The sequence below is a fragment of the Canis lupus genome, chromosome 12, assembly GCF_011100685.1.
Source record: "Canis lupus familiaris isolate Mischka breed German Shepherd chromosome 12, alternate assembly UU_Cfam_GSD_1.0, whole genome shotgun sequence".
Lineage (NCBI taxonomy): Eukaryota > Metazoa > Chordata > Mammalia > Carnivora > Canidae > Canis > Canis lupus.
Genome location: NC_049233.1, coordinates 64,591,168 through 64,616,263, shown reverse-complemented (window position 1 = coordinate 64,616,263; position 25,096 = coordinate 64,591,168). Strand labels below are relative to the sequence as shown.

General features: G+C 45.1%; 1 protein-coding gene and 1 pseudogene across 4 annotated transcripts; both read right to left on the bottom strand.

Moving 5' to 3' along the window:
• Window positions 1–373: 373 nt before the first annotated feature.
• Window positions 374–16,333, bottom strand: MTRES1 (mitochondrial transcription rescue factor 1). Of its 4 annotated transcripts, none has more exons than XM_038554856.1 (4): window positions 16,093–16,333; window positions 7,524–8,002; window positions 5,383–5,455; window positions 374–899 (listed from the first exon to the last, which is right to left on the bottom strand). In XM_038554856.1, the coding sequence occupies exons 2-4, from the start codon at window positions 7,988–7,990 to the stop codon at window positions 720–722; spliced, it is 720 nt and encodes a 239-aa protein (XP_038410784.1). In that variant the 5' UTR covers window positions 7,991–8,002; window positions 16,093–16,333; the 3' UTR covers window positions 374–719. The 4 variants fall into 4 exon arrangements, with proteins under 4 accessions (XP_038410784.1, XP_038410785.1, XP_038410782.1 ...); XM_038554857.1 differs by lacking the exon at window positions 16,093–16,333 and adding an exon at window positions 15,178–15,330; XM_038554854.1 differs by lacking the exon at window positions 16,093–16,333 and adding an exon at window positions 12,584–12,824.
• Window positions 16,334–20,737: 4,404 nt separating this feature from the next.
• LOC119874294 lies at window positions 20,738–21,881 on the bottom strand (annotated as a pseudogene).
• Between the last annotated feature and the right edge of the window lie 3,215 nt (window positions 21,882–25,096).

Genomic DNA, 25,096 nt, shown 5'->3' with positions numbered 1-25,096 from the left:
ACTCTTAGCTTATTACCCTAAACTGGGGCAAGGGGGAGGGGTCATCACATTCTTTTCCATAAAGGGTCAGATAGTAAATATTTCAGGTTTTGTGGGCTATGGAAGGCCTGTGTCATATATTCCTTCCTTCTTTTAACAATGCTTTCAGCAATTAATTTTAAATGGGCCCTAACTAACCCACTTGGAATGAGTTGGAACAACTTTACTTATCCATACTTCTGAAGACAAACTGAAGGGAACTAAAGCTCACGTGCTGGTAATTCAGAAGGGCTGGTGGAGAAAGGAGTCTTCCAGTGGGTGACCCTGACTTTGCTTGGTTTTGCCTTAAGAAGCCCAAACCCAGGGAAGCTGATCAACAGGGATAAAACTGAAATGAAAGCACAAACAACAAGGCCAGTTTATTTTACACAGACTCCCGAGGTAGTTAATGTGGGAAACAGCAGGCTAGTCATTAAAACCCTCTCTGGGGTTAGTTCATTCAGCACACATCTCATTCACGCTCACGAGGCCAAAACGAGGTCAAAATGAGCACAAATCAAGCCCTGGAGAAGAATCCAGGCCATGGGCAGTGTCTCCAAGCTATGGATCCCAATTTCCCTAAAACAGCTCAGCAGATTCCAGTGAAGGTAAGAGAACTTTATTTTGATAAAAATGTCCTCTTGAAGCCGGCCCTTTCTCCCATCACTAGAAAGCAGCCTTATCTGTGAAAAGCAATCCATTTATTTAGACATACTCTTTTTAGGCAACTTTAACTTTTTCCACCGGCGTAGGACCACTCTGTACTTTTCACTTTCCGTTTTCTCCTCCAACACTTTTTTCAGGAGAACTCTCATGACTGTCTCTGTTTCAGCTTCTTTATCCTCTCCAATTAGAAGATCCAATGTATCTCCCACTTTCACCTGAAAATTAAAAGAAAAGTCAGCCTTTATTGCATCTTGGGAAACGCAGGCCAATGCAAATAGACTTAAGTCTATTTTTTTTTTTAAAGATTTTATTTATTTATTCATGAGAGAGAGAGAGAGAGAGGCAGAAACATAGGCAGAGGGAGAAGCAGGCTCCATGCAGGGAGCCTGACGTGGGGCTCGATCCCGGGTCTCCGAGTTCAGGCCCTGGGCTGAAGGTGATGCTAAATCGCTGAGCCACCCAGGCTGCCCTAAGTTTATTTTTTCAGTAATCTCTACACCCAACGTGGGGCTCAAACTCATGACCCTGAGATCAAGAGTCGCATGCTTCACTGACTGAGCACGCCAGGTGGCCTGCAAACACTTTTACTTTTTTTTTTTTTAAACACTGTTACTTTGATTTTTTTTTTTTATCAGGGGACCATCATTACCCAGAGGAGCAAGTGAGAAAAGGCAGTGACTCCTCTGAAGGCGTCCCTTCTCCCTAGTGCCTCCAGGTGAAAGGGCCTCACTCAGGATGCCTCCAACACCCTTGCCCAGTAGCATCTGTGTCCTTTCATCAGACCTAGACAGCTGGCTGCTATATGGGCAGCTCCTGTGAGGTGTGGCTCAAATACCGCCACGGGGTGATTGAAGGAAACACATGGAGGCATTTGTTTTGGTAACAATGACAAGAGACAAACAGGGCACGATCTAGAGTATGTGCATAGTAATGATTACCAGCACTGAGACAACCATTTCCAGGATGACTTTTCATTGATTTCATCCCAGATGAGCTACATAATTGGGGATGGGGCAGTCTGTTGAAAATTAGTCCCTGTGGAATAACGCTTGGCTGTATCTCTTAGAGAAATGGTAAAGAAACTCCTCTTCCAGCATTGATTAACCCCAGTGATGCCACATCATTAAGTAGACAGGACTTAATTCACAAAGGTGGAATGTCACAGAAAAGAGGATCAAGTTGGATGCTGACTTACTTAGTGGGTTCAAAGGGCTAGTCAAACCCATTCTTGCCCAGATAGGAGCCTTGGGCTGAGCAGTGTGGGACATGTCCTAGGGTGGTCATACCAGTACTGGCAGGGACAGCCCATGGTGGAGACCTGGTCCTGACAGCTCAGGATTCTAGGGGATCTGCCCAGTGACTCAGGAAGGAGCTAAATGGATGGAGGTGCCATACGGAGCTTCTACTAGAACACAAGCCAGGAATGACTGGGGCCATCTCAGACCACTCAACACTGCTTCCAAGGAGGCGGGCAGCAACCCCTAAGTGGGCACACAGGGCCATTTAAAAAGCCTACTGGAGGGTTTCTGTTTAAGAAGTATGGTGCCGGGATCCCTGGGTGGCGCAGCGGTTTGGCGCCTGCCTTTGGCCCGGGGCGCGATCCTGGAGACCCGGGATCGAGTCCCACGTCGGGCTCCCGGTGCATGGAGCCTGCTTCTCCCTCTGCCTGTGTCTCTGCCTCTCTCTCTCTCTCTGTGACTATCATAAATAAATAAAAGTTAAAAAAAAATTAAAAAAAAAAAAAAAGAAGTATGGTGCCATTTTTACCTTATTTTCTAATTAATACTCTCTGAGGCAATCCCAAACTCATGCTGTTAAAAAACATCCCGACCTCACCAGGGCAAGCTCGTTCTCATACTCGTTCTGTCACCCATTCAAGGGCTCAATACTCAGTCGTCCACAACATGGGAATACACACGTTTGCCACAATGCCATACTGGTCAACCCAGGCAGCTTAGAGCAGCTAGACATGAAACTCACGTAGATAAACCGTTAACTTAAAAAACAAAACAAAACAAAACAAAACAAATAAACCGTTAACTTTCTCCCTCTGGGCTGAGAAGCAAAAAGGCTCACTCCACTAGGAGGCATGCAGACTGCTTCTCCCCCAGGGTCTGAGGCATGGGCTGACCCAGGCATCATCTAGGGGCACTGTCCTCCTGTAGTTCTTAAGAGTTCAACAACAACAAAAATGACCATTTGGCCCAACGTGTGTGGACATTTACAATCGATGTCCAGATATACAGAAATACAAGGCTTGAGAACTCTGCTTTATATTTTTCAGCATGACTTTATTTATTTTTAAGATTTTATTTATTTATTCATGAGACACAGAGAGAGAGAGAGAGAGAGAGAGAGAGAGAGAGGCAGAGACACAGGCAGAGGGAGAAGCAGGCTCCATGCACCGGGAGCCTGACGCGGGACTCGATGCCGGGTCTCCAGGATCACGCCCTGGGCTAAAGGCGGCGCTAAACCGCTGAGCCACCAGGGCTGCCCATCAGCATGACTTTATTTCATTAAAATTCACTTTTTAATAAGTAACAAATGCTTGTGATACAAAATATAAAAGGTATAAAAGGATACACAGAAAAGGGAACCCTTTTTGGATATCCCTTCACAGATGTACTGTGTGAGTAATATCTGTCCCTTAAAAAAGCAGGCTAGCGTGTAGCTGAGCAGCAGATCCCTTTGGTAGCTTACTTCTAAGGCAGAGAACAGGAAAGGAATGTTTCTCCTCTAGCCAGTCAATCCCAGGGAGAGAAGAGTGTAGGAAGCTTCAGTCCCCACACTCGGGCTCTACATACCCTTTGTCTAAATCAGCAGAAACCCAGCACCTGGTTCACAGCTTACAGAGAAGCTCTGCTCTGCTACAGGAGGGGGGTTAGAGCCGGGGCATCAGAAAACTGCCTGATCCTGTAGCGCCAGCAGCGAGGCACAGCCCCGTGCAGCAGGCCACGGAAGGGGAGGCGTCCTTTATTCCCTGCAAGGGCCTGTCCTTTCTGCTGTGGGAGACGGCACAGCAGACACAAAGCAAACCTGGCTGGGATTACGGGCTGTTCCAAATATCTACATTTCAAATCTCCCCTTAGCTGCAGTTACTATGGCTACAGGCCTCCTAGTAACAAGGCAGTCGAGTGTTAACACTGGCCCCTTCCTCTGCTGACCCTCAGGAGAAATCTGGAAGGCAGCCGAGACAACGGAACACCCAAGGCAGAATGAAGCAGCAGCAATTAGACTGTAGTTAACAATATCTCAAAGCACAGGGCGAAAAATAGACTCGTGGTGTTTGTAAATGAGGCCCCGGCACAGAAGTTGGTGCATGGAGAGCAGGGCTCGTCTTGGGAACACCTCGCCTGAGGAGAGGGGGCAGGGCTGCAACCCGGAAAAAGCACTTCTGGGCCGAGAAGAGCCTGATCTCCAGAGGCAGGTGTGGAAATCAGTGCCTGATTTCCTGCAGCTCCCGGGAGCAATGACTGGCACGCCGAACCTGCTAGCTCAGGTGCCATCCCAGATCGTGGACCTTGGACTCCACCGTGAGCCAGGAACTGGCGGGTTCCCCACCCCCTCCTGTCCGTTTAGCCCGAAAAACCTGTATGATCCCAGAGATCGAGGGCTCTGAAAAGCCTCGGTGCTCCCCGGGATCTGTGGCCACCAGCTCACATCCCCCACCCCGTCCCAGGGCAAAAGGATGTAGTTCAAGCCCTCCAGCCCCAGGGTTGTTGTGAAATATGAAACAAGCTTAAAAGCAATCTCCACAAGTGTGTCGAACTTCCCTGGAACATTTCTTTCCTAGACGCTAAGAGACTGTGTCTGCTAATGCCTCCTGTGTCTGTGTCTTCCAAACTTTCTAAGAGTCTCTGTCATACGCTTTTTTATTGTGCTTTAACTTTTACTATCGTTATTATTTTTCCAATTATAAAAGTGATCTATACTTGTAAAAAAATTCAGAAAACACAAAGAATGAAGAAAATAGAACCCATAAAATGCCCCAAAGATAAATACTAGATGCATGTATATATGCAACTTATTTGACAAAACATGTAATTTTAAGTGTATATATGCATATACACATACATATGATACATATATACATATACCATATATATATGATTTATTGTAACAACACTGGATACTGGAAATACATTTTCTTGTATCTGATTTCTTTCACTTAACAACAGTCTTACTATGGGCCTGTCAGAAAATGGGGAATCTTTTTTGATAACTGCTCGGCACACAGAGCAGGGCACATAGCAAATGCGGGGGCGGGGGGGGTGCGGCGGGGACTGCTGAACCGAATAGAATCACACATCTGCTCAGGTAACAGCAGTCCAGAAACTTCTACATGGACCAACTGTTTCTTTTCAGTCTCATTATTAGCATTTCATGGGGCTAATGACTTGGAAGTTAGATGGATTTTTACCAGTTGTGATAGTGGCCTATCTTATAATTTTAAAGAAAAAGGGAAAGCTTTATCTTCGAGTCATTAAAGCTGCAAAAGAGCAAGTGGTTTGTGTGACTGAAGTTGGCTGGTGATTCTCACCGGCTTGACCAGGCCCATGGGGAGTTGCCAAGGGGGTAACACAGATACACACAAGGAGCCACTGATGTCCCCACGTAAGCAGCCTGAGGGGAAACTCGGGTGGCACTGAGTACTGGCACAGCAATGGACAAAAATATCTGGCTGTCATAATGGCTCACCGTTCTGCTTTTCTTCCATAATTTTTCCCCATTCAGCCTGAGTTCACCTTTGTAGAATGCATCTTCCACTTTGCTTTAAAAAAAAAAAAAAAAAAAAAGTCAAATGCTTTGAAATAGAAATATATTCAGAACAATTACACAAGCTTGAGAAAAACACCTGCCATTAATGCTTATTCTGACAGTGACCAGCCTGTCCACAAAATCTCCATGCTCGGTGCGCTTCTGAAGAGATGCTGAACCGCTGCAAAGATGTGCTGGTATCATCAGGCAGGTAAGCTTTGTCAGGGCCTGGGGTACTCCACCTGACTCCTGCGGCACCCCAGGCAAAGCGAGGGCTCCCGTGATTCATGACCACCAAAGGGCTCTGGGCTCTGAGAGGAAAACCAGGCACCACTAGTACGGTGAGGCCATTAAAAAAATCCTCTGCTAGTCTGAGGTTGGGGAAATTCCAATCCAGCAGCTGCTGATCTTAATGTAATCGCTAGGGCAACTAGACCAGGAGAGGATGCTGACAAAAATCAGTACGCATTTCTCTTGCTGTTCTGACTCCAGGTGATTAACATCTGGGGTTCTGCTTAATAATAGCAGCAGCAGCAGCTACTTCTCTGGGGAAGAGAGAGCCCCCCCCCCCCACCTTTACAAGTTTGCTAGATTTTAGAGAACATTCGGTAAATCTCAACAAGGATGCTTATAGGCTCAGTCACCTTTATGAGTCCTTAAGCTTCATGGAGTTAAAAAATTAAACTATGCCATTAAATTAGGTCATAAAGGTATAAATTACACATGGAAATCTTTCTGAATATATTATCTATACCATGATTCTTACCTTGCATGCAGTATGCACACAACGACTGCTAAAGGAATGAATGAACAATGAGGGTCACTATTCTTATATTAGCCTAGCAGAGAGAACAAGAATACTCAAGAAATCTTGAAAGTTCCACTTGTCTTCATGCACTATGAACACACATAGCATTTTCTTCATAATAGCTAACATGTATCGAGTACCTACTATGTATAAGGTCCTGTTGAAATGCTTTATTATTTTTGAAATTTAAATCCAATTTAATTAACATAGTGTATTATTAGTTTCAGAGATAGAGGTTGGTGATTCACCAGTTGCACATAACACCAGTGCTCATCACGTGTCCTCCTTAATGCCCAGCCGCCCCCCATCTCCCCTCCAGGGACCCGCAGTTTGTTTCCTACGACTAAGAATCTCTTATGGTTTATCTCCCTGATTTTTGTCTTCTTTTCCCCCTCCCTTCCCTTATGATCTTGTTTTGTTTCTTAAATTCCACATGAGTGAAATCATAGATTTGTCTTTCTCTGACTTATTTCACTTAGCATTATATCCTCTAGTTCCACCTACTAAATGCTTTAATTTTTTTTTTTTTTTTTTTTTAATTTATGATAGTCACACAGAGAGAGAGAAAGAGGCAGAGACATAGGCAGAGGGAGAAGCAGGCTCCATGCACCGGGAGCCTGATGTGGGATTCGATCCCAGGTCTCCAGGATCACGCCCTGGGCCAAAGGCAGGTGCCAAACCGCTGCGCCACCCAGGGATCCCTACTAAATGCTTTATATATATATTTTTTTTCTACTAAATGCTTTAGACAGAGGAACACCAACTTCTAAAGTAAGTGCTATTTTACATTTTACAGATGAGGAAACTGAAGTTTAGGAAATTCAAGGAACTTGCCCACGCTCACTCGGGGCACAAGGGGTCTAGCTGTAGAGCCTGCATTCTTTACCACCAATTCACACTGCTTCTGTTGCTTCTAAAAGGTACCTTCTTACACAGTGGCATTTGTGAAACCCAGGCGTGGTTTTCTGTCGCTATCTACCTCTAACATGGTCATTACTTTCCTCAAGAAGCTGGTATTAAATTGGTGGTTCATCTTAGAGTCGACTGTGTCTTAGAATCAGGGAAATATGGCACATGGGATGTGCAGGCAATCACCTGACTTCCTGCGGAGTGTTTTCATCTGTAGAAGGAAATAACTGAAAACAGGTGACCTGGAAGGTCCTCTCATATCTGTGGCTGCTCCTCACCATAATATGGGCTGAGTGATCGGAAATACTGCATTAAAATGACAAAAAGACTAAGGATTCTGTAATAAAATGCATATCATACTTACTTTCTTCCAACATCTAGGCCTGTCTTTAGGATAACATCATACCGGAAAGACTGCACTACTTTTTCCAGGTCTTTATAGTCTTTGACCACACTGGGGTCATCCTCGAGCTCCTCTTCCCGCTCACTCATCTCACGATCACTCTCTTCATCAGAGTCCTCTTCCTCTTCGGCCTTTTGCTGAGTCTTCTTAGTGGACTTTTTAGAGCTTATATTACTTTTAAGTCTTATGGAAAATGGAAAAATATATTCTGGAGATATTAAAAGCCCTCGGAGTCTCAGTGAGAAAACGTTATGGAAAAATGTTTTACAATTTGATGTGTTTAACTGGGTACTAGAAAAATATAAGTATCGATTCCAGGAAGCACAGAGTTTATATGGAGGTGTCCCTTGTAGCGCTCCCCAGAGTCCAATCCAGGCATCTGGCTTTCTCAAAACACTGGCAGGCAATCTGACACTAGTCATAGCCATGGTGCATATAACCTGAAACAGACAATAATTCAGTTTTATTTCACAAGCGAAGTGTCTTGGAATTCTGACAACATAAACCATACATACCATGAACACTTTGTCAGTACTATACTTATTCTCCCCTACAAAAGACCATATTGGTCTGCATGGACGCAGGGCTGTGAACTACATGCCATGGTGAGTCTGCCGGCTGTGCTCACCTCATAGGGTGGCCCTAAAGGTGGAACTAGATACTAATATGTATGAAAACATTGGTTGTCCTCTTCTCCAGCTCCCAAATTAGCTTGGATACGGATTGTTACTGAAAAATATTAACAATAGTTCTTTTTTTTTTTTTTAAGACTTTAATTTATTTATTCATGAGAGACACAGAGAGACAGAGAGAAGCAGAGACACAGGCAGAGGGAGAAGCAGGCTCCATGCAGGAAGCCCGACATGGGACTCGATCCCGGGACACCAGGATCAGGCCCTGAGCCAAAGTCAGACGCTTAACTGCTGAGCCACCCAGGCGTCCCTAACAATAGTTCTAAAAAAAAAAAAAAAGATCTCACGGAGAGAAAGACTTGTTTGTTGACATACTTTACCTCCTCACAATATTGACTTTGACAAGGAAGGACACCAAGTCACAACTTCGCAAAACCCAGCGAGAATCTTTTAATTTCAACCCCAAAGCCCAGCAAATCAGAGCTAGCAATGAGCAGATTGGACAGATCTGGATTTTACCTCCTTTTCCATCTTCCTCCTACTGTTTAACAGAGGCATTAGCTAGCAGAGAAGGACGGGGCCAGGAGACCCACAAACTAGGTAATTGTTTCCTGAGGCACTGAGGTGCTGATGTGCCAGAGAGTAGTCAATTCCTATGTTACCTCAAAGGCGGCAGAAACCATCTTATGATTGGTAGCAAACCTTCCCAAGTACATCAAGATGGCTGTAGAGGCCACGATTTAGTAATTTGAGAACGGCTGCCATATGGTCAGTATCTTCATACCTTGAGTCTGTGAATGACTTTCCATGGTGCCAAGGCTATACTTTTAGACAGATTTCTTTGATGATGGCTTCAATGATTTTTCCTTCCTACTTTCCATTCATTACAAAGCTGACAATAGCAATTACCCGTAAGCCCACTCAAAAGCACATACTTCCAAGTTATATTTGTTAACATTTGGGGCCTTATTTTTGTTGGCATGAACAAGACAGACAAGCTCAACTCTGTATCTCACTGCTCTTGGGACTCCAATCTGCGTTTAACTGAGAAATAAAGCAGGCACAACTTAAGGGTTGTTTTTTTTAACACAACTATAACTTGAAATAATTTTTAAATGCCATGAAATCCAGAGTACTCTAACATACTGACTGGAAACTATCTGACGCACCTTAAAGAGAATAATTTTTATACATACTCTATCTAATAGAGAATAAATAATAACTGTGCATAGAAAAAAACCCTTAAATTTTATAGAAGCAGGGATAAAGGAAGAAAACAGAATATTTCAGTAGTTCCTAGACTTTGTATTTCATGGATCACGACAATCAAAAATGAAGGGGTGCCTAGCTGGCTTAGTTGGTGGAGCATGTGACTCTTGACCTTGGGGTTGTGGGTTCAAGCCCCACACTGGGTGTAGAGATAACTTAAATAAAATCTTAAGAACCACCGCCCCCCCCCCCCCCCCCCCCCGCCAAAAAGAAAAAAAATTGCCTAATGGTGGATGTTTTGCCAGGTTAATTTTTTTTAAAGTAGTAATTGCTGAGGTGCCTGGGTGGCTCAGGTGGTTAAGTGTCTGCCTTCAACTCAGGTCATGATCCCAGGATCCTGGGATCCAGCCTCATTGGGCTTCCTGCTCAGTAGGGAGTCTGCTGCTCCCTCTGCTTCTCTCTCCACTGCGTGTGTGTGCGCTCTCTCAACTAAGTAAACAGAATCTTTTTTTCTTTCTTTTTTGTTTTTAAAGATTTTTTTTATTTCTGAGAGACCAAGAGAGAGGCAGAGACACAGGCAGAGGGAGAAGCAGGCTCCATGCAGGGAGCCTGATGTGGGACTCAATCCCGGGACTCCGCGATCAGGCCCTGGGCTGAAGGCGGCGCTAAACTGCTAAGCCACCCAGGGATCCCTAGTAAATAAAATCTTAAAAAAAAAAATAAATAAATAAAGTAGCAGTTGCTACTCTTCTCATCATAATTAAGAGAAAGAAGATTTCAATGATTATTTGTGAAACATATTTTCATGATAGAAAATTTGAAAAAGATATAAAGAAAATTCAAGCCACCTAAATCCATTCTACAACAATCGCTGTTAACATTTTAACATATGTTCTTCACAGCGTAAAATTTTAAGAAAAGTAATTCTCTCATAAGCAGAGCCTTTCATACCTTCCCACCCTCCCAAAATACATAGGAAGGTTAACCATAAGTGGTCAGAGCTCTCTACTATCAGCCTCAGAAATTCTGTGTTGGTCCTAAGTTCTAGACTCATTAGAATTTATCCAGCTGATGTCCAAGTTATGGGCCAAGACAGCCCTGGCTGAAATCACCACTTACTGTTGGGCCTAGACCAGACTGGTTAATAAGATGCTCTTGTAACACGGAAGGTAAAGGCTGGCATTAAGGATGATAATTTGCCTATCTTTAGGTGTTTTTAAAACTGCGGGTCATAAGCCATTAAAATTTTTACTTAAGAACTAAAACTAAAGGCACCAGAGCGTTTCAGTTGGTTAAGCAACTGCCTTCATCTCAGGTCATGATCCTGGGGTCCTGGAATCAAGTCCCTGTGTTGGGCTCCCTCCTTAGTGGGGAGTCTGCTTCCCCCTCTCCCTCTGCTTATGCTCTCTCACATTTTCCCTGTCAAACAAATACATCTTTAAAAAAAAAAAAAACTAAACTAAAACTGCAAAGTATAGAAAATATTACAGTACATCAGGGGCATGTGGGTAGCTCAGTCGTTAAGCATCTGCTTTTGCCTCAGGTCGTGGTCCGGGGTCCTGGGATCAAGTGCAGCATTGGGCTCCCTGCAGGGAGCCTCCTTCTCCCTCTGCCTATGTCTCTGCCTCCCTCTCTGTATCTTTCTTGAATAAATAAAATCTTAAAAAAAAAATACACATACACATATATTAAGTATATACACATATACCCTGGGTCACCATGGAAAATGTGTATGTAGATAGCAATAAAAAAAAGTTTGAAAACACTGGTCTAAGGACTTCAGCAAATTGTGTTTTGCTATCAGGTATAATGCCAAAGGCCATATGTATGCCTGGGAGCCGAGAACCTGGCTGCACATTCCCCCCCAACTAACAACACTCCCAGAGCCTTAAGTATCTACAGAGATGAAAGGGGCAGCCTCTCCAGGGAGGACTTTGTACAGGACCCTCACTTTACAGAGGGCCACAAATGAGACTTGGAGCAATTTAACAATCTGCTAAGTCATACGAACAGCCAGGATTCAATGACAAGTCGTCTTAACGCTCATTGTTTACTATGGGTCAGGTCCTGCCTGTTAATTCACTTATTCCTTCCAACCAGCTCTTCTCAGTTACAGGGTCACACAAATACTAAGTGGATTCAACCCCAGGCTCCCTGGCTAAGGCAGGGCTCTTCAGCACCGTGCTGAACTGTCTGCCAGTCTTCTGTTCCTTCTGCTGCACCATGAAATTTAGGTCTCTTTTTCTCTTGAACAAAAACCAACTTTCACCAACTGCAATACCAGAGAGAACGGGCAGTTTCAGCAGCAGAGGAGTGGAAGGAACCGCTGCCCTGACGTAGAAGTCCTAAGAGGAGACACCTTAGGAGGGGGAAGTCCTGTCCCATCCTAGGGCAGTCTCTGGAACCCCTCACTTCCCTCCCCAAGTCCTGCCTTTATACCACACTGTTACCTTTTGTGAGGAATGCCCCGATATCATCATATTGCTCTTTGTATGTATCACAAACACATCACATTTACCTACGCGAGGAAACTTTTACTGGCACAAAATAACTATTTAAAATCATACTCACATGGAAAGAATTAACATAACCAAAATGTCAAGCCCTGCATTATTTCCGTTTATTAGCTACTCCCTCTTTGTGATCTGCTTCACTCTCTATCAGGCAAACGTTGGTACAGGCTGAAGTTTAGATAAAATTTATGAACATAAAATTGAGAAAACACGTTAACCTAATTTTTGCTGGAGATGATGACTATCTGTAGCAGTGGACACCCGGGGCCACGGGGCAGTCTGAGAACCAAGGTTCTACCACAGAGGGGGGAGTGTTGGAGGAGAGGGCTCACCAGGCCTCAACCCCCTCCTGGACTAGAATAGCAGTGCTGGCAAATACTGGGGTTCCTTATAGTCCATTTGAAGAAAGGATTCTATTACTGGAAAAAAAAATGTATCTGTTCTTTTAGCACAGCTTCTCTGTCTTCTGGGCTTCACACAGGACCCACTAACCCCTCCCAGCCCTCCACTGCCCTTTTCCAAAGTTCTGTTGCACCAATGTTATGTGTCTTTTGCACTATTCTCATCTCCCAAACTCTAAGGGTAGTGACTGGGCAGGAACTGGGCCTCCTTCCTCATTCCCATCCCCCAACCAGCTTGGCACATATAAAAGCCAGTGAATACTTGCAGATTTGTTTTCCAGAAATGAAGTGGGCATCCTAACCATCACTGCATCCGACCCTCCTTCACTCATTCACCTGCATATACCAAGCAGCCAGGTAGCCGAGGCCTGCGTATAAAACATACAGTTCTTGCCCTCAAGGAACTGCTATTTGAAGGCAATGGGGGCAAGTAAACTGGCTGTCAGGGGCCGAAGTGAAAGCTGACGTCCAAAGGAGGCTGGATTTAGCACAGGCTAAAAGCCCGGAGCAGGGATGCCTGAGAAGAGTTCTAATGGCAAAGGTGGCCTCAAACAGAACCTTGGGGAAGCAGCAAGTTATAACTGTGATTTTCAGTTTCTAACGGACCGTTCTCATTAGCATGCTGTGATTTCTCTCACTGAATAACCAACCAATCTTCTCTTAATCCCACTAAATGCCAGCTACAACTTTCCTTGTTCCTCTTTACAACAAAACTCCTCAGAAAGTGTTCTCTATTCTCCTTGATGTCTCTCATTTTCTAAATCCAAAAGGTCACTTGTTAGTCCTCATCTTGTTGGACTTCTCAGCAGCATCTGAAATAACGGGTCACTCCCCTCCTCTTCACTTGGCTTCCAGGACATCTTGCCCTCGGTTTTCCTCCCACTTTACCTGCTGTTCCGTCTCTTCTCCCAGATATCTTAATGTTGGAGGGCCCCTGGGCTCAATTTCTGGCCTGCTTCTTTCTCAAGTCTACGTTCACTTTATCAATCGGCTTTGACAAATGCGTATCAAGACGCTAATCACTTCTGTGGCTTTAAATACTGCCCATCTGCCAACTAATCCCCAAGCTATAGCCCCATTCCAGACCTTTCTCCCAAATCCCAGACATGTTTATCTGTGCAGAAAAGAGTTAACATAGCAGGCTTTCCTTAAAAAGGCCTGCTTGCAAAGGTGGGCCTTTGGCTGGCATCTGGAAACTTGGATTTCAGGATGCGCATTCTCAGAACGGACAGGAGTTGCTCACTGCACCTAAACTGTTTGTACAATTTCTTAGGCCGAGTACCTGCTTGGCAGACAGTGCCTATGTGACTAAAGCCAATCAACACCCCAGGCAGAGTCTAATAGCTTCCCTGATAGATATTTCAGGGCAGGAACTGGGCCTCCTTCCCATCCCTATCCCCATCCCCAACCAGCTCGGCACATACAAAAGCCAGGGAGTACAACTTGTTGCTGGGGACTGAAGCACGTCCTAGGAGAGTCCACTGGGAGAGGACTCTTGGGAGACCACGACGTTTCCTGCACTTTGTCCTGTGCATCTTTTCCCTTTGCTGACTGTGCTTTGTATCTTTTTGCTGTGATAAATCACAGCCATGAGCTAGAGCCAAGTCCTGTTGAATCTTCCTAATGAATCCATGAGCTTAGGGGTGGTCCTGGGGACTCCTGACACAATTTGCAAATGCCTGATACCTCCATGTGGATGTGTAACAGGTACCTCAAGCTTTATTGGTCCCCTGACATGTCCCCAACCCTAAATCTGTTCCCGCTATACAGCCTTCCTCATCTCAGTGAATGAGAACTCCACCTTCGTAGGTGCTAAGAACAAAAGTTTCCAGTCTTTGACTCTCCTTCATAGCCACATCCACCGTCAGGCTGCATCTTCAAAACCTGTCCCATATCCCATCACCTCTCACCACTTCCACTGCTACCACAGACTTAAGTCACCGTGATAGATGATGACAGTAATACTACAAAGGCTCCATTAGAGTCTACTTCCCACAGAGCAGTTGATTCTTTCAAAAAGTTATTGACACTGACCGGATCACTCCTACAAAAGCACTGAGAAAAGGTTACCGGCTCTATGTGATCTGGTTTCCCCATTCCCTCTCTGACCTTATCTCTTGCCACTCTCCACCTCTGCTCCCTCTGGTCCAGTCACACTGGCTTTCCTTTTTTTTTTGTTTTAAAGATTTTATTTATTTATTCATGATAGACATAAGAGAGAGAGAAAGAGGGGCAGAGACACAGGCAGAGGGAGAAGCAGGCTCCATCCTGGAAGCCTGATGCCAGACTCAATCCTGGGACTCCAGGATCATGCCCTGGGCCAAAGGCAGGTGCCAAACCGCTGAGCAACCCAGGGATCCCCTACACTGGCTTTCCTGATGCTCCTCACATACAACAGGAACATTTGTGGGTAAGGTCTGTGTCCCAGCTGCACCTAGAAGACGCTTACCCCAGGTAACTGCATAGGGAACTCATTTTCTTCAACTCAACTCAAAGGTCACCTCAACCCTGTCTGCTCATTCCAATTTTATTTTTTTTAAAATTTATTTATTCACGAGAGACCCAGAGAGAGAGGCAGAGACACAGAGGGAGAGTCAGGCTCCATGCGGGGAGCCTGACATGGGACTTGATCCTGGGACCCCCGAGGGTCACGGCCTGAGTGGAAGGGAGACGCTCAACCACTGAGCCAACATCCCATTTTATTTAATGAGCATCTTGCCCTCCCAATCTCCCCTTACTCTGCTCTACTTTTTTTCGGCCGTAGCATTCTCACCTATCAGTTTACTGTTTTTTGTTTTTTTTTCTTTTTGGACGGTCTCCCCTAATAGAATATAAACTCCAAAAGGGCAGGACTCTTCACCTGTATGTTTTCCTCTGCTGAATCCCAACTGCCCAGAACAGTGCCTGGCACACGGTGAGTGCTTAACTAGCCGCCGTGGAATGAAAGTAAAGACCAAGAGAAATGGGGACGCCTGGGAGGCTCGGCGGTTGAGCCTCTGCCTTCAGCTCAGGTCGTAACCCCGGAACCCAGGTCGTGACCCCGGGATCGAGTTGAGCATCTGCCTTCGGCTCAGGTCGTGACCCTGGGGTCGAGTTGAGCATCTGCCTTTGGCTCAGGTCGTGACCTTGGGATCCAGGTCGTGACCCCGGGATCCAGTTGAGCATCTGCCTTCGGCTCAGGTCGTGACCCTGGGGTCGAGTTGAGCATCTGCCTCCGGCTTAGGTCGTGAGTCCCACGTCGGGCTCCCTGCATGGAGCCTGCTTCTCCCTCTGCCTGTGTCTCTGCCTCTCTCTCTCTCTCTGTCTCTCATGAATAAATAAGTAACATCTTAAAAAAAAAAAAAGAAAAAGATCAAGAGAAATGGAGCATCAGAATGAATCCAGAAAAGATCCCCCCGAGCTGGAGCCGGCCTGCAGGGCAGGAGGCTGGCTCTCCGAGGCCCTGCCGTCAAGGTCTGGACTTGGCCCCGAGAGCACGTGCATCGCGGGAAGGGCCCGACAGCGGCGAGCGCCGGGCGGCGGCGATGAAGACGCTGCAAGCCCGGAGGTCTGCGGCGAGATCCTCGGGAGGCCAGAGGCGTAAGCACAGCGACGTCCCGAGGGCAGGAAGGCGGCCCTTGACCCGCGGGGCTCCCGCCGGGCGCCGCTGCCGGCCGCGAGCCTGTGCCCTGCGCTGGAGGCCCGGGCGGCTGCTGCGGGGCCGACGGCGGCGGGGCCGGCCCCTCGCGGAGGCCTCCCGCGTGGCCCCCCCGCGTCCCCCCCGCGGGCCGCGCACCTTCCCGGGTCTTCAAGGTCAAAGGCAGCTGGGCACCTGCGTCCTCGAGCGCCGGGCCGCGTTCGGGGCCAGCCGTGGCGGCCGGGCGGACCCCCAGCCGCCGGGTCCGCCGGGCGTCCCGAGGCCGGCCGCGCTCGGGGCAGGACGCGGGCCGCTGCCGCGGAGCCCGGGCAGCAGCGCGCGCAGGGCGGAGGCGCTCGGCGCGCCCCGGCTTCACGCGTGCGCGCCGCGAACCACCGACGGCCGCCGCCCGCTCTCGAGTCCCTCCCGGGGCCGCGCGGGCCGACGCCCCGCCCCCGCCCGCCGAGGCCCCGCCCCAGGCCCCGCCCCTTCCGTCAGCGCCGCCGCGGGGAGAGCGGGCCGCGCGGGGCGCTCGGGCGCGGTGCCGGCGGCGCAGCGACCCCTGCTGGAGGCCGCGCCCCGGAGGACCGCGCGGTGTTGCGGGGGACGGGGGGGGGGCGGGGGGGCCGGCCCGGGGCCGAGCCGAGCCCCGAGGCCCGCGCCGCGCCTTTCCACGTGGCCGAAGGGAGCTCACCTTAAGGCGGCGTGCTTGGGTTTTCCGGGGTCACGAAGCCTTCGGAGCATCTTTGCGAGTCACGACGTTGTCTCCAGAAAAGCGTCCGCACCCGCCAGAGTTTACTGGTAAGAAGTAAGGTAAGTTCACAGCATCGTTTCCAGAATGGAGCCAGTGAAAGGTAACCGGGTCGCAGGGGTCCTGCACCGGGGACTCGAGGGCCAAGACGGTCCGAAAAGACGGCCTCGCGGGGACCTGGTGGGAACAGCCCTCTTGCCACGTTGGGAAGATGGACCAGAGGGGCACCCGGAGGCCCAGCGGTTGAGCACCTGCCTTGGGCCCAGGTCGTGACCCCGGGTCCTGGGATCGAGTCCTGCGTCGGGCTCCCCGCTTCTCCCTCTGCCTGGGTCTCTGCCTCTCTCTCTCTCTCTGTGTCTCATGAATAAATAAATAGAATATTTTAAAAAATAAAAATAAAAAGAAATAAAAGAACTACAAAGGCAGAAATTCCAAGGGACAACCTGTAATACCAATGGGGATACACGCTCTGTTAAATTAAAAATAGGGATATGTTCCTCTTTGTTATCAGAGCATCCTCCTTCCTCCTTCCTCCTTCCCTCCCCCCCCCCACCTTCCCACCACTAGTGTGTAGTTTCCCACACTTTATTTTCCAAGTCTTCCTCGCTGCTCCACAGAGTGGCTCTTCGGTTGCATTTTGAACAATAAGAAATTGAGCAGTTAGAAATCGTTTCAGATGTTGACTTGATACAACTTTGTACGACTGTCAACTTAGTTTATACTGTTGACATATTGGGTGATAGGCAGTTGTATTTACTAGTTTAAGTCATTTGTAGGAGGTTACGGATACGTAGTTAAACCTGCCACTAATAGGGGTTTATCAGTATTACAGACTGACAAAATTTACTGTATGATGATGCAAGATTACAGGAGGAGATAAAAGGATACAGTGATAATAGGCTACATAGACGCAACGTGGTCACTGGCCTTTAAAAAAAAGAAACCCAAAAAAGAAAAAGAAAAAAAGGAAAAAAGAAAACTTTCAATCAATCAATCGATCGATCAATAACATTTCATTAGATGAATTGAGTTCTTTTTTTTTTTTTTTTTTTGGTCTAAGATTTATTTATTTATTTGACAGAGAGAGCTGGTACACAAGCAGGGGGAGCCCCAGGGAGAGGGAGAAGCAGGTTCCTCCCTGAGCAAGGAGCCCCCTGCGGGCTGGATCCTAGGAATCTGGGATGTGACCTGAGCTGAAGGCAGAAGCTTCCCGGACTGAGCCACCCAGGTGGCCCAAACCAAATTAGTTTTTAATTTAAAATGCTAATTAATACTAAAAACTTCTGTGAGATTAACAAGTAGTATGCGGGGGGGGGGGGGGGGGGTTGGGGTTACACATGTCTGTGATTTGTAATTTTTTTCACAGAAACCCCTTTCTTGGGTGCCTGGATGATTTAGTTGGTAGGGCCTATGACTCTTGATCTCTGGGTCATGAGTTCAAGCCCCATGCTGGGTGTGGAGCCTACTTTTAAAGAAAGAAAAGAAACATCCCATTCTTTTCTGTCCTGGGCAGGAGCTCCTGCTGCAGTGCATTTTGGGGGATAGCAGTTTTTGCAAATTTAGACCACCTAGTGGACCTAATTTCCATTTCAGTCAACAGGGCTACACTATTTCAGATCACAAGATGATAAATTTTTTTTAAAGATTTTATTTATTTATTCATGAGAGAGAGAGAGAGAAAGAGAGGCAGAGACCCAGGCAAAGGGAGAAGCAGGCTCCATGCAGGGAGCCCAATGTGGGACTCGATCCCAGGACCCCAGGATCAGGCCCTGGGTGGAAGGTGGCGCTAAACCGCTGAGCCACCCGGGCTGCCCACAAGAGGAGAATTTTAATTTAGCTCAAATATTTAATATTACATAAAGAGTTGAATAAATCAGATGGTCCCTTTAGTTGGGGCCTGTGGATAAATTTAAAGTTATTTTTTGGGGGCACCTGAGTGGTTCAGTGGTTGAACCTCTGTGTTTGGCTCAGGTCCTCATCCTGGGGTCCTAGGATCAAGTCCCACATCAGGCTCCTTGCAGGAAGCCTGCTTCTCCCTCAATGTCTCTGCCTCTCTGTCTCTCATGAATGAATAATAAAATTTTAAAAAATAGAAAATAAAGTTATTTTTTTAATGCTGGAGGAGCAGCTTTACTGTCAATACTCTGAACCTTGTAACAGGCTGGCTTTTATTTTCTTATATTTTCTCTTACAGTTTATTTACTGCTTATCTATTTCTTTAAGAGGATAAAAACTAACCCAGAGAAGAAAGTTCCTTTCTACTGCCTCACCTTGCTCATCCCAAGCCTCAAGGTTAGCTAATCACCGACAATATCTTAAGAACAATCCATTACAAAGCCCCATCCCTCCACTCTGCACCCCATCTCCTCTCACCTTCTCAAGGAGCTCATTCTTTTGGCTCTGTCTGCCCCTTCCTGAATCATCAATCTTTCTCACTTTTTCAGATCATTCCAGCCCACATACAAGCAATATAAACAAGTAACGTGTTCTAGTTATCTCACAAAGTGAGATATATATTATTTAATTTAAAAAATTGAATAGATATACTTTTTTTTCCACTTTATTTTTGAGATTCATTCCGTGTTTATATATACATTTGGGGAACGCCTGGGTGGCTCAGTGGGGTTGAGCATCTGCCTTGGCTCAGGGCCTGATTCCAGGTGGGGGGTAGGGGATGGAGTCTCACATGAGGTTCCCCACAGGGAGCCTGCTTCTCCCTCTGCCTATGTCTCTGCCTCTCTCTGTGCGTCTCTCATGAATAAATAAATAAAATCTTTAAAAAAGGAACACCTAGGTGGCTCAGCGGTTAAAGCGTCTCCCTTTGGCTCAGGTCGTGATCCTGGGGTCCCGGGGATCGAGTCCCACATCAGGCTCCCTGCATGGAGCCTGCTTCTCCCTCTGCCTGTGTCTCTGCCTCTCTCTCTCTCTCTCTCTATGTCTCTCATGAATAAATAAAATCTTAAAAAAAAAGTCGTTAAAAAAATATATATATACATTTGGGCTTCTGTATGCAATTCCTATATAAATTATTCCCAGCTTATTTGTTTCCTTCCTAAAGAACAATCAGGTCTGTCAAACATTGAAGTGAGGGGTACTTAGGAAGTATCACTGTGTGAAAGTGTCTCTAGGGCATTTACTTAGAGTAGGAATCTCTGGGACCTAGCATAAGCGTGTTTTTCTTCAATCTTACTAAAAATGGCCTAATTTACATTTATATTACTAGTTTACATTTGCACAAGCTCAGGAAAACCATATTTTTCCCCATTCTCAATAGTTTATGTCATCAGATTTATAAATATTGTCAGTCATATGGATGATTAAAAATGGCATGTTTTAATTTGTAAACTTTCCCTGATTGGTAGCGAATTAAATATCTTTTTATGTAGTTGTTGGTCATGCAGATTTTCCCTTCTTTAATTTGCCAGGTTATACCCTTGCCCGCTTTTCCGTGTAGTTGCCTTTTCCATTCACCTGCCTTCCCCGTGGATGTACACACGAGTACCAGCAGAACTCGAGGAACTCACTGCATGCTTCATTCACATGCAGCCCAGGGTGTGATCCTGGAGACCCGGGATCGAGTCCCACGTTGGGCTCCCGGCATGGAGCCTGCTTCTCCCTCTGCCTGTTTCTCTGCCTCTCTCTCTGTGTCTCTTATGAATAAATAAACAAAAAAATCTTTAAAAAAAAGAAAAAGAAAAAGAAAAGCTTAAAAAAAAAGATCACATGCACGTTTCCCCAAACAATATATTGATTAGTTTTGTTCTTGAAATGTACAAAATGATGTATTGTAGGTCACACATGATACACTATCTGTTGATGACTTGTGCTTTCACTCAATATTAGAGTTCTAAGATTGATTCACTTGTCTGTTGTCTGTTGTTATATAGTTCATCCATCTCTCTTTTTTTAGTTCATCCATTTTTTTTCTGCTTATAATATTCCATAGTGTAAGTATACCATAATTTATTATTTTTGTTTTTGTTTTTTTCAGAAACAAAGATTTTTTCCCCATGTTTTTGCCAATATATGTTTTTTTCAGTCTTTTGTAGAATTTTATTTCCTCTCTTCAGTCCTAAGAATATGATATCCAAATTTTAACTGGAGGGTGTGTAAACATAGGCTTATCCAGCCCACTTATAGACAAGGCAAATGCTGCTTCTTGAAAAGGTCCCACCGTGGAATGTCTGGTCATCCAACCCATGTCACCCCTTTGCCTGGCTTTATTTTCACAATACTGTGCGGCCACTTCATTGAGTTCTTTTTATTTTTAAAGATTTTATTTATTCATGAGAGACACAGAGAGGCAGAGACATAGGTAGAGGGAGAAGGAGGCTCCCTGCAAGGGCGCCTGATGCAGAACTCAATCCGAGGACCCCAGGATCATGCCCTGAGCCAAAGGGCTTATGATTTTTTTTTAAATCAGTTATGTATTTATTTGCATAGATTCAAAGGAAAGAACTAAAAATCCAACATAATATTCCATGAGGTCTACAATTTAATTATTAATCCTTTTTTTTTTTTTTTTTTTAAAGAAAGGTTTTCCTCCACTGACTTTAGGATGGGACTATTTCACATGAACACTGAAGCTGAACCACTGAGCCACCCAGGTGCCCCATTCATTGAATCTCTTTACAGACTTTTAGCTTTTCCATGGCTCCCATGATTTCCCCTTGTTTTTCACATGGAATGTGTCTGGCCTTTCCTGCATTGCCACCACCTTTGGAACCCTGAGCCTTTTTGTCAGAACTGCCACTGCTGCTTCCCCTTCCCCTGAATCACTTTTTCCATTGGGTGGCACCTTCAAAACGTGCAGCTGAACTGCCAGTATTTTTTTTTTTTTAATCAGAGTACAGTTGAGGGGATCCCTGGGTGGCTCAGCGGTTTAGCGCCTGCCTTCAGCCCAGGGCGTGATCCTGGAGTCCTGGGATCAAGTCCCACGTCGGGCTCCCTGCATGAAGCCTGCTTCTCCCTCTGCCCCTCTCTCTCTCTGTCTCTCATGAATGAATAAATAAAATCTTAAAAAAAAAAAGTTAAAAAAGTACAGTTGACACACATGCTATGCTAATTTCAGGTGTCTAATATAGTGGTTCAACTTCTGTATATGTTATGCTGTGCTCACCACAAGTGTAACTGCCATCTGTCACCACACAACACTGTTACAATTCCATGACTATATTCCCTGTGCTGTACCTTTCATCCCTGTGACTTACGTATTCTATAACTGGAACCCTATGTCTCCCACTTCCCATCATCCCTTCACCATCATTTATTTTTTATTCTTCTGCTGATGGACTATGGCTACTTTCTATTTTTTGTTTATTTTTTCTATGATATTGGAAAATGTATCCATGAACCATCTTTCAAATATATTTAATCCAAAATTTTCAGAGTGTCAATTTGGGAGTAAAAAGACTGGAATTTTGAGTATGCATATGTTCAGCTTTCTAAGATAAGCCATACTATTTTCCAAAATGATGATTACCTGACCAAGCAGAATGTGAGACTTTCCATTTGGTTCACGTTCTTTCTAGTAAGTGCAGCTTTACATTGTCATGCTTCTTAATTTTTGTTAATTTAGTGGGTGTGGAATGCTATCTCATTGTGCTGTTAATTTGCATTTCTCTGATTACTCATGAAGTTGAGCATCTTTTCATTTGCTTGTTAGCAATTTTTGTTTCTTCTTCATCTGTTTTGTCCAATTTTTTTGGACAAAATAAAAAATTTTTATTTTTAAAGATTTATTTATTTAAGAGAGACAGAACACATGCAAGCAGGGCGAGGGGGCTGGGCAGAGGGAGAGGGAGAAAAGCCAACTCTGTGCTGAGCTCAGAGAACCAAAAGGGGCTCGATCCCATGACCCTGAGATCATGACCTGAGCCAAAATCAAGAGTCAGATGCTCAACAGGCTGAGCCACCCAGATGCCCCTAAAGGTTTTATTTTTAAGTAATCTCTACACCTAATGTGGGGCTTACATTTCTAACCTTGAGATCAAGAATCACGTGCTCCCCCCAACTGAGCCAATCAGGTACCCCAGTGACTTCTTATTTTTATTTTATTTTTATTTATTTTATTTATTTTTTTATTTTCAAAGATTCATTCATTCATTCATTCATTCATTCATGAGAGACACAGTGAGAGAGAGAGAAGCAGAGACATAGGCTGAAGGAGAAGCAGGCTCCCTGCAAAGAGCCCTATGTGGGACTCGATCCCGGATCCTGGGATCACGCCGTGGGCCAAAGGCAGACACTCAACTGCTGAGCCACCCAGACATCCCAATTTCTTATTTTAATGTAATTATAGGGGAGGGAAAAAACCTTTTCCTTCATCCTCTTATGTTCAATAACTGGGATCTTGCAAGTTAAACTGAGAAAAGACAGATTAACAGGAGAAAAAAAACCCAGAGGTTTTTTGTTTTTTTTTTTTTTTTCTTTTTCAAAGTTTATGTGTACAAAGTATATGCACAGGAGAACTCAATGATGAGCACCTCAAAGGGGTGGCTAGAATCAGGGGATCATATATCATCTTAACAAAGGGCAATGTAATGTGGAGAAGTAGCAAGACAAAGGAAAATGGTTTGGGCTTCTGGAGTTGGTAAACTGCAGGAAGATAAATATGGGGGGGGAACTAATGGAAGAGAGAAGCTATTTTATTTTTTTAATTTTTAAAAAAGATTTTATTTGTTTATTCATGAGAGACACAGAGAGAGAGAGGCAGAGACGTAGGTAGAGGGAGAAGCAGGCTCCATGCAGGGAGCCTAATATGGGACTTGATCCCAGGACCCCGGGATCACACCCTGAGCTGAAGGCAGATGCTCAACCACAGAGCCACCCAGATGCCCCATGTTTGCTAATGTTTTGCTTAGGATTTTCATATTTATGTTTATGGGCAAAATTAGGCTTTTTCCTTTCTTTAACCATCCTTGTATAGCTTTAGAATTTCAATGATATCAGCCTCATTGAATGGTTAAAGGAATGTTACCTCTCTTTTTATATCTGGAAGAGTTTGTACAAGATTGGAATAATCTTAGTTAGCGCTTTAAAGTTTGGCAGATTATATCTGTATGTCTTGGTCTGTGTGTGTTAAGATTTTTTAATCTACTGATTAAATCATTTTTATTTACTTTTATTTATTTTAAAAAGATGTATTTATTTTAGAGGGGGAGAGAGAGCTCACACACACTTGTGCAAGGAGGAGGAGGGGCAGAAGGAGAAGGAGAGAATCCTCAAGAAGACTCCTTGCTGAGTGAGGAGCCCAACATGGGCCTTGATCCTAGGACACCAAGATCATGACCCAAGTGGAAACAAAGAGTTGGATGCTCAACCAACTGAGCTACCTGGGTGCTCTTAAATTATTATTATTATTTTATTTTATTTTATTTTATTTTTTAATTTTTTTTATTTATTTATGATAGTCACAGAGAGAGAGAGAGAGGCAGAGACACAGGCAGAGGGAGAAGCAGGCTCCATGCACTGGGAGCCTGATGTGGGATTCGATCCCGGGTCTCCAGGATCACGCCCTGGGCCAAAGGCAGGCGCCAAACCGCTGCGCCACCCAGGGATCCCTATTATTATTATTTTAAAGATTTTTTATTTATTTATTCATGAGAGGCTGAGAGAGAGAGAGAGAGGCAGGCAGAGACACAGGCAGAGGGAGAAGCAGGCTCCATGCAGGGAGCCCGATCTGGGACTTGATTCCGAGTCTCCAGGATCACACCCTGGGCTGAAGGAGCTGCTAAACCGCTGAGCCACCTGGGCTGCCCTATTTTTCTTTTTTTTTTTTTTTTTTAATAAGACTACCCAGGGTGCCTGGGAGGCTCAGTGGTTGAGTGTCTGCCTTGGGCTCAGGTTATGATCCCAGGGTTCTGGGATTGAGTCCCACATTGGGCTCCCCACAGGGAGCCTGCTTCTCCCTCTGCCTATGTCTCTGCCTGTTTCTCATTAATAAATAAATAAAATCTTAAAAAAAAAAAGGACTACTCAAACTTTCTATTTCTTTTTGAATTAGTTTTAAGTTATATTTTCCATGAATTATTTCATTGTTTCCCAATTAAATGGCTTAAATTTGTTAATAATACTTTCTTTTAAAATGATAATGTACTTATTTACATCCTCTTTATTTTTTCTTAATTCATGTTTCCAGAGGTTGTCAGTTTGAATAGCGTTTTTAAATACCCAACTTTTGGCTTTTAAGAAATTTCTTTGATGATATTTGTGTTTTCTAGTTAATTGGTCTATTTTTTCCTTATCACTGCCTTCCTTTTACTTTCTGTTTATTTTGTTGTATTTTTCTTTTTTTTTTAAGATTTTATTTATTTACTCATGAGAGATAGAGAGAGGCAGAGACATCGGCAGAGGGAGAAACAGGCTCCATGCAGGAAGCCCAGATGCGCGGACTCGATCCTGGCCTGGGGC

What these genes read in the sequence shown, in the direction of transcription:
- MTRES1 (XM_038554854.1), bottom strand. Translation starts at nt 12,649, where the DNA reads ATGAGTGAAGGAGGGTCGGATGCAGTGATGGTTAGGATGCCCACTTCA. An exon ending in CATTTCTGGAAAACAAATCT is followed by an intron (nt 8,003 to 12,583) that starts GCAAGTATTCAC and finishes TGTCTGTTTCAG; the next exon opens with GTTATATGCACCATGGCTAT. An exon ending in TATGGAAGAAAAGCAGAACG is followed by an intron (nt 900 to 5,382) that starts GTGAGCCATTAT and finishes TTTAATTTTCAG; the next exon opens with GTGAAAGTGGGAGATACATT.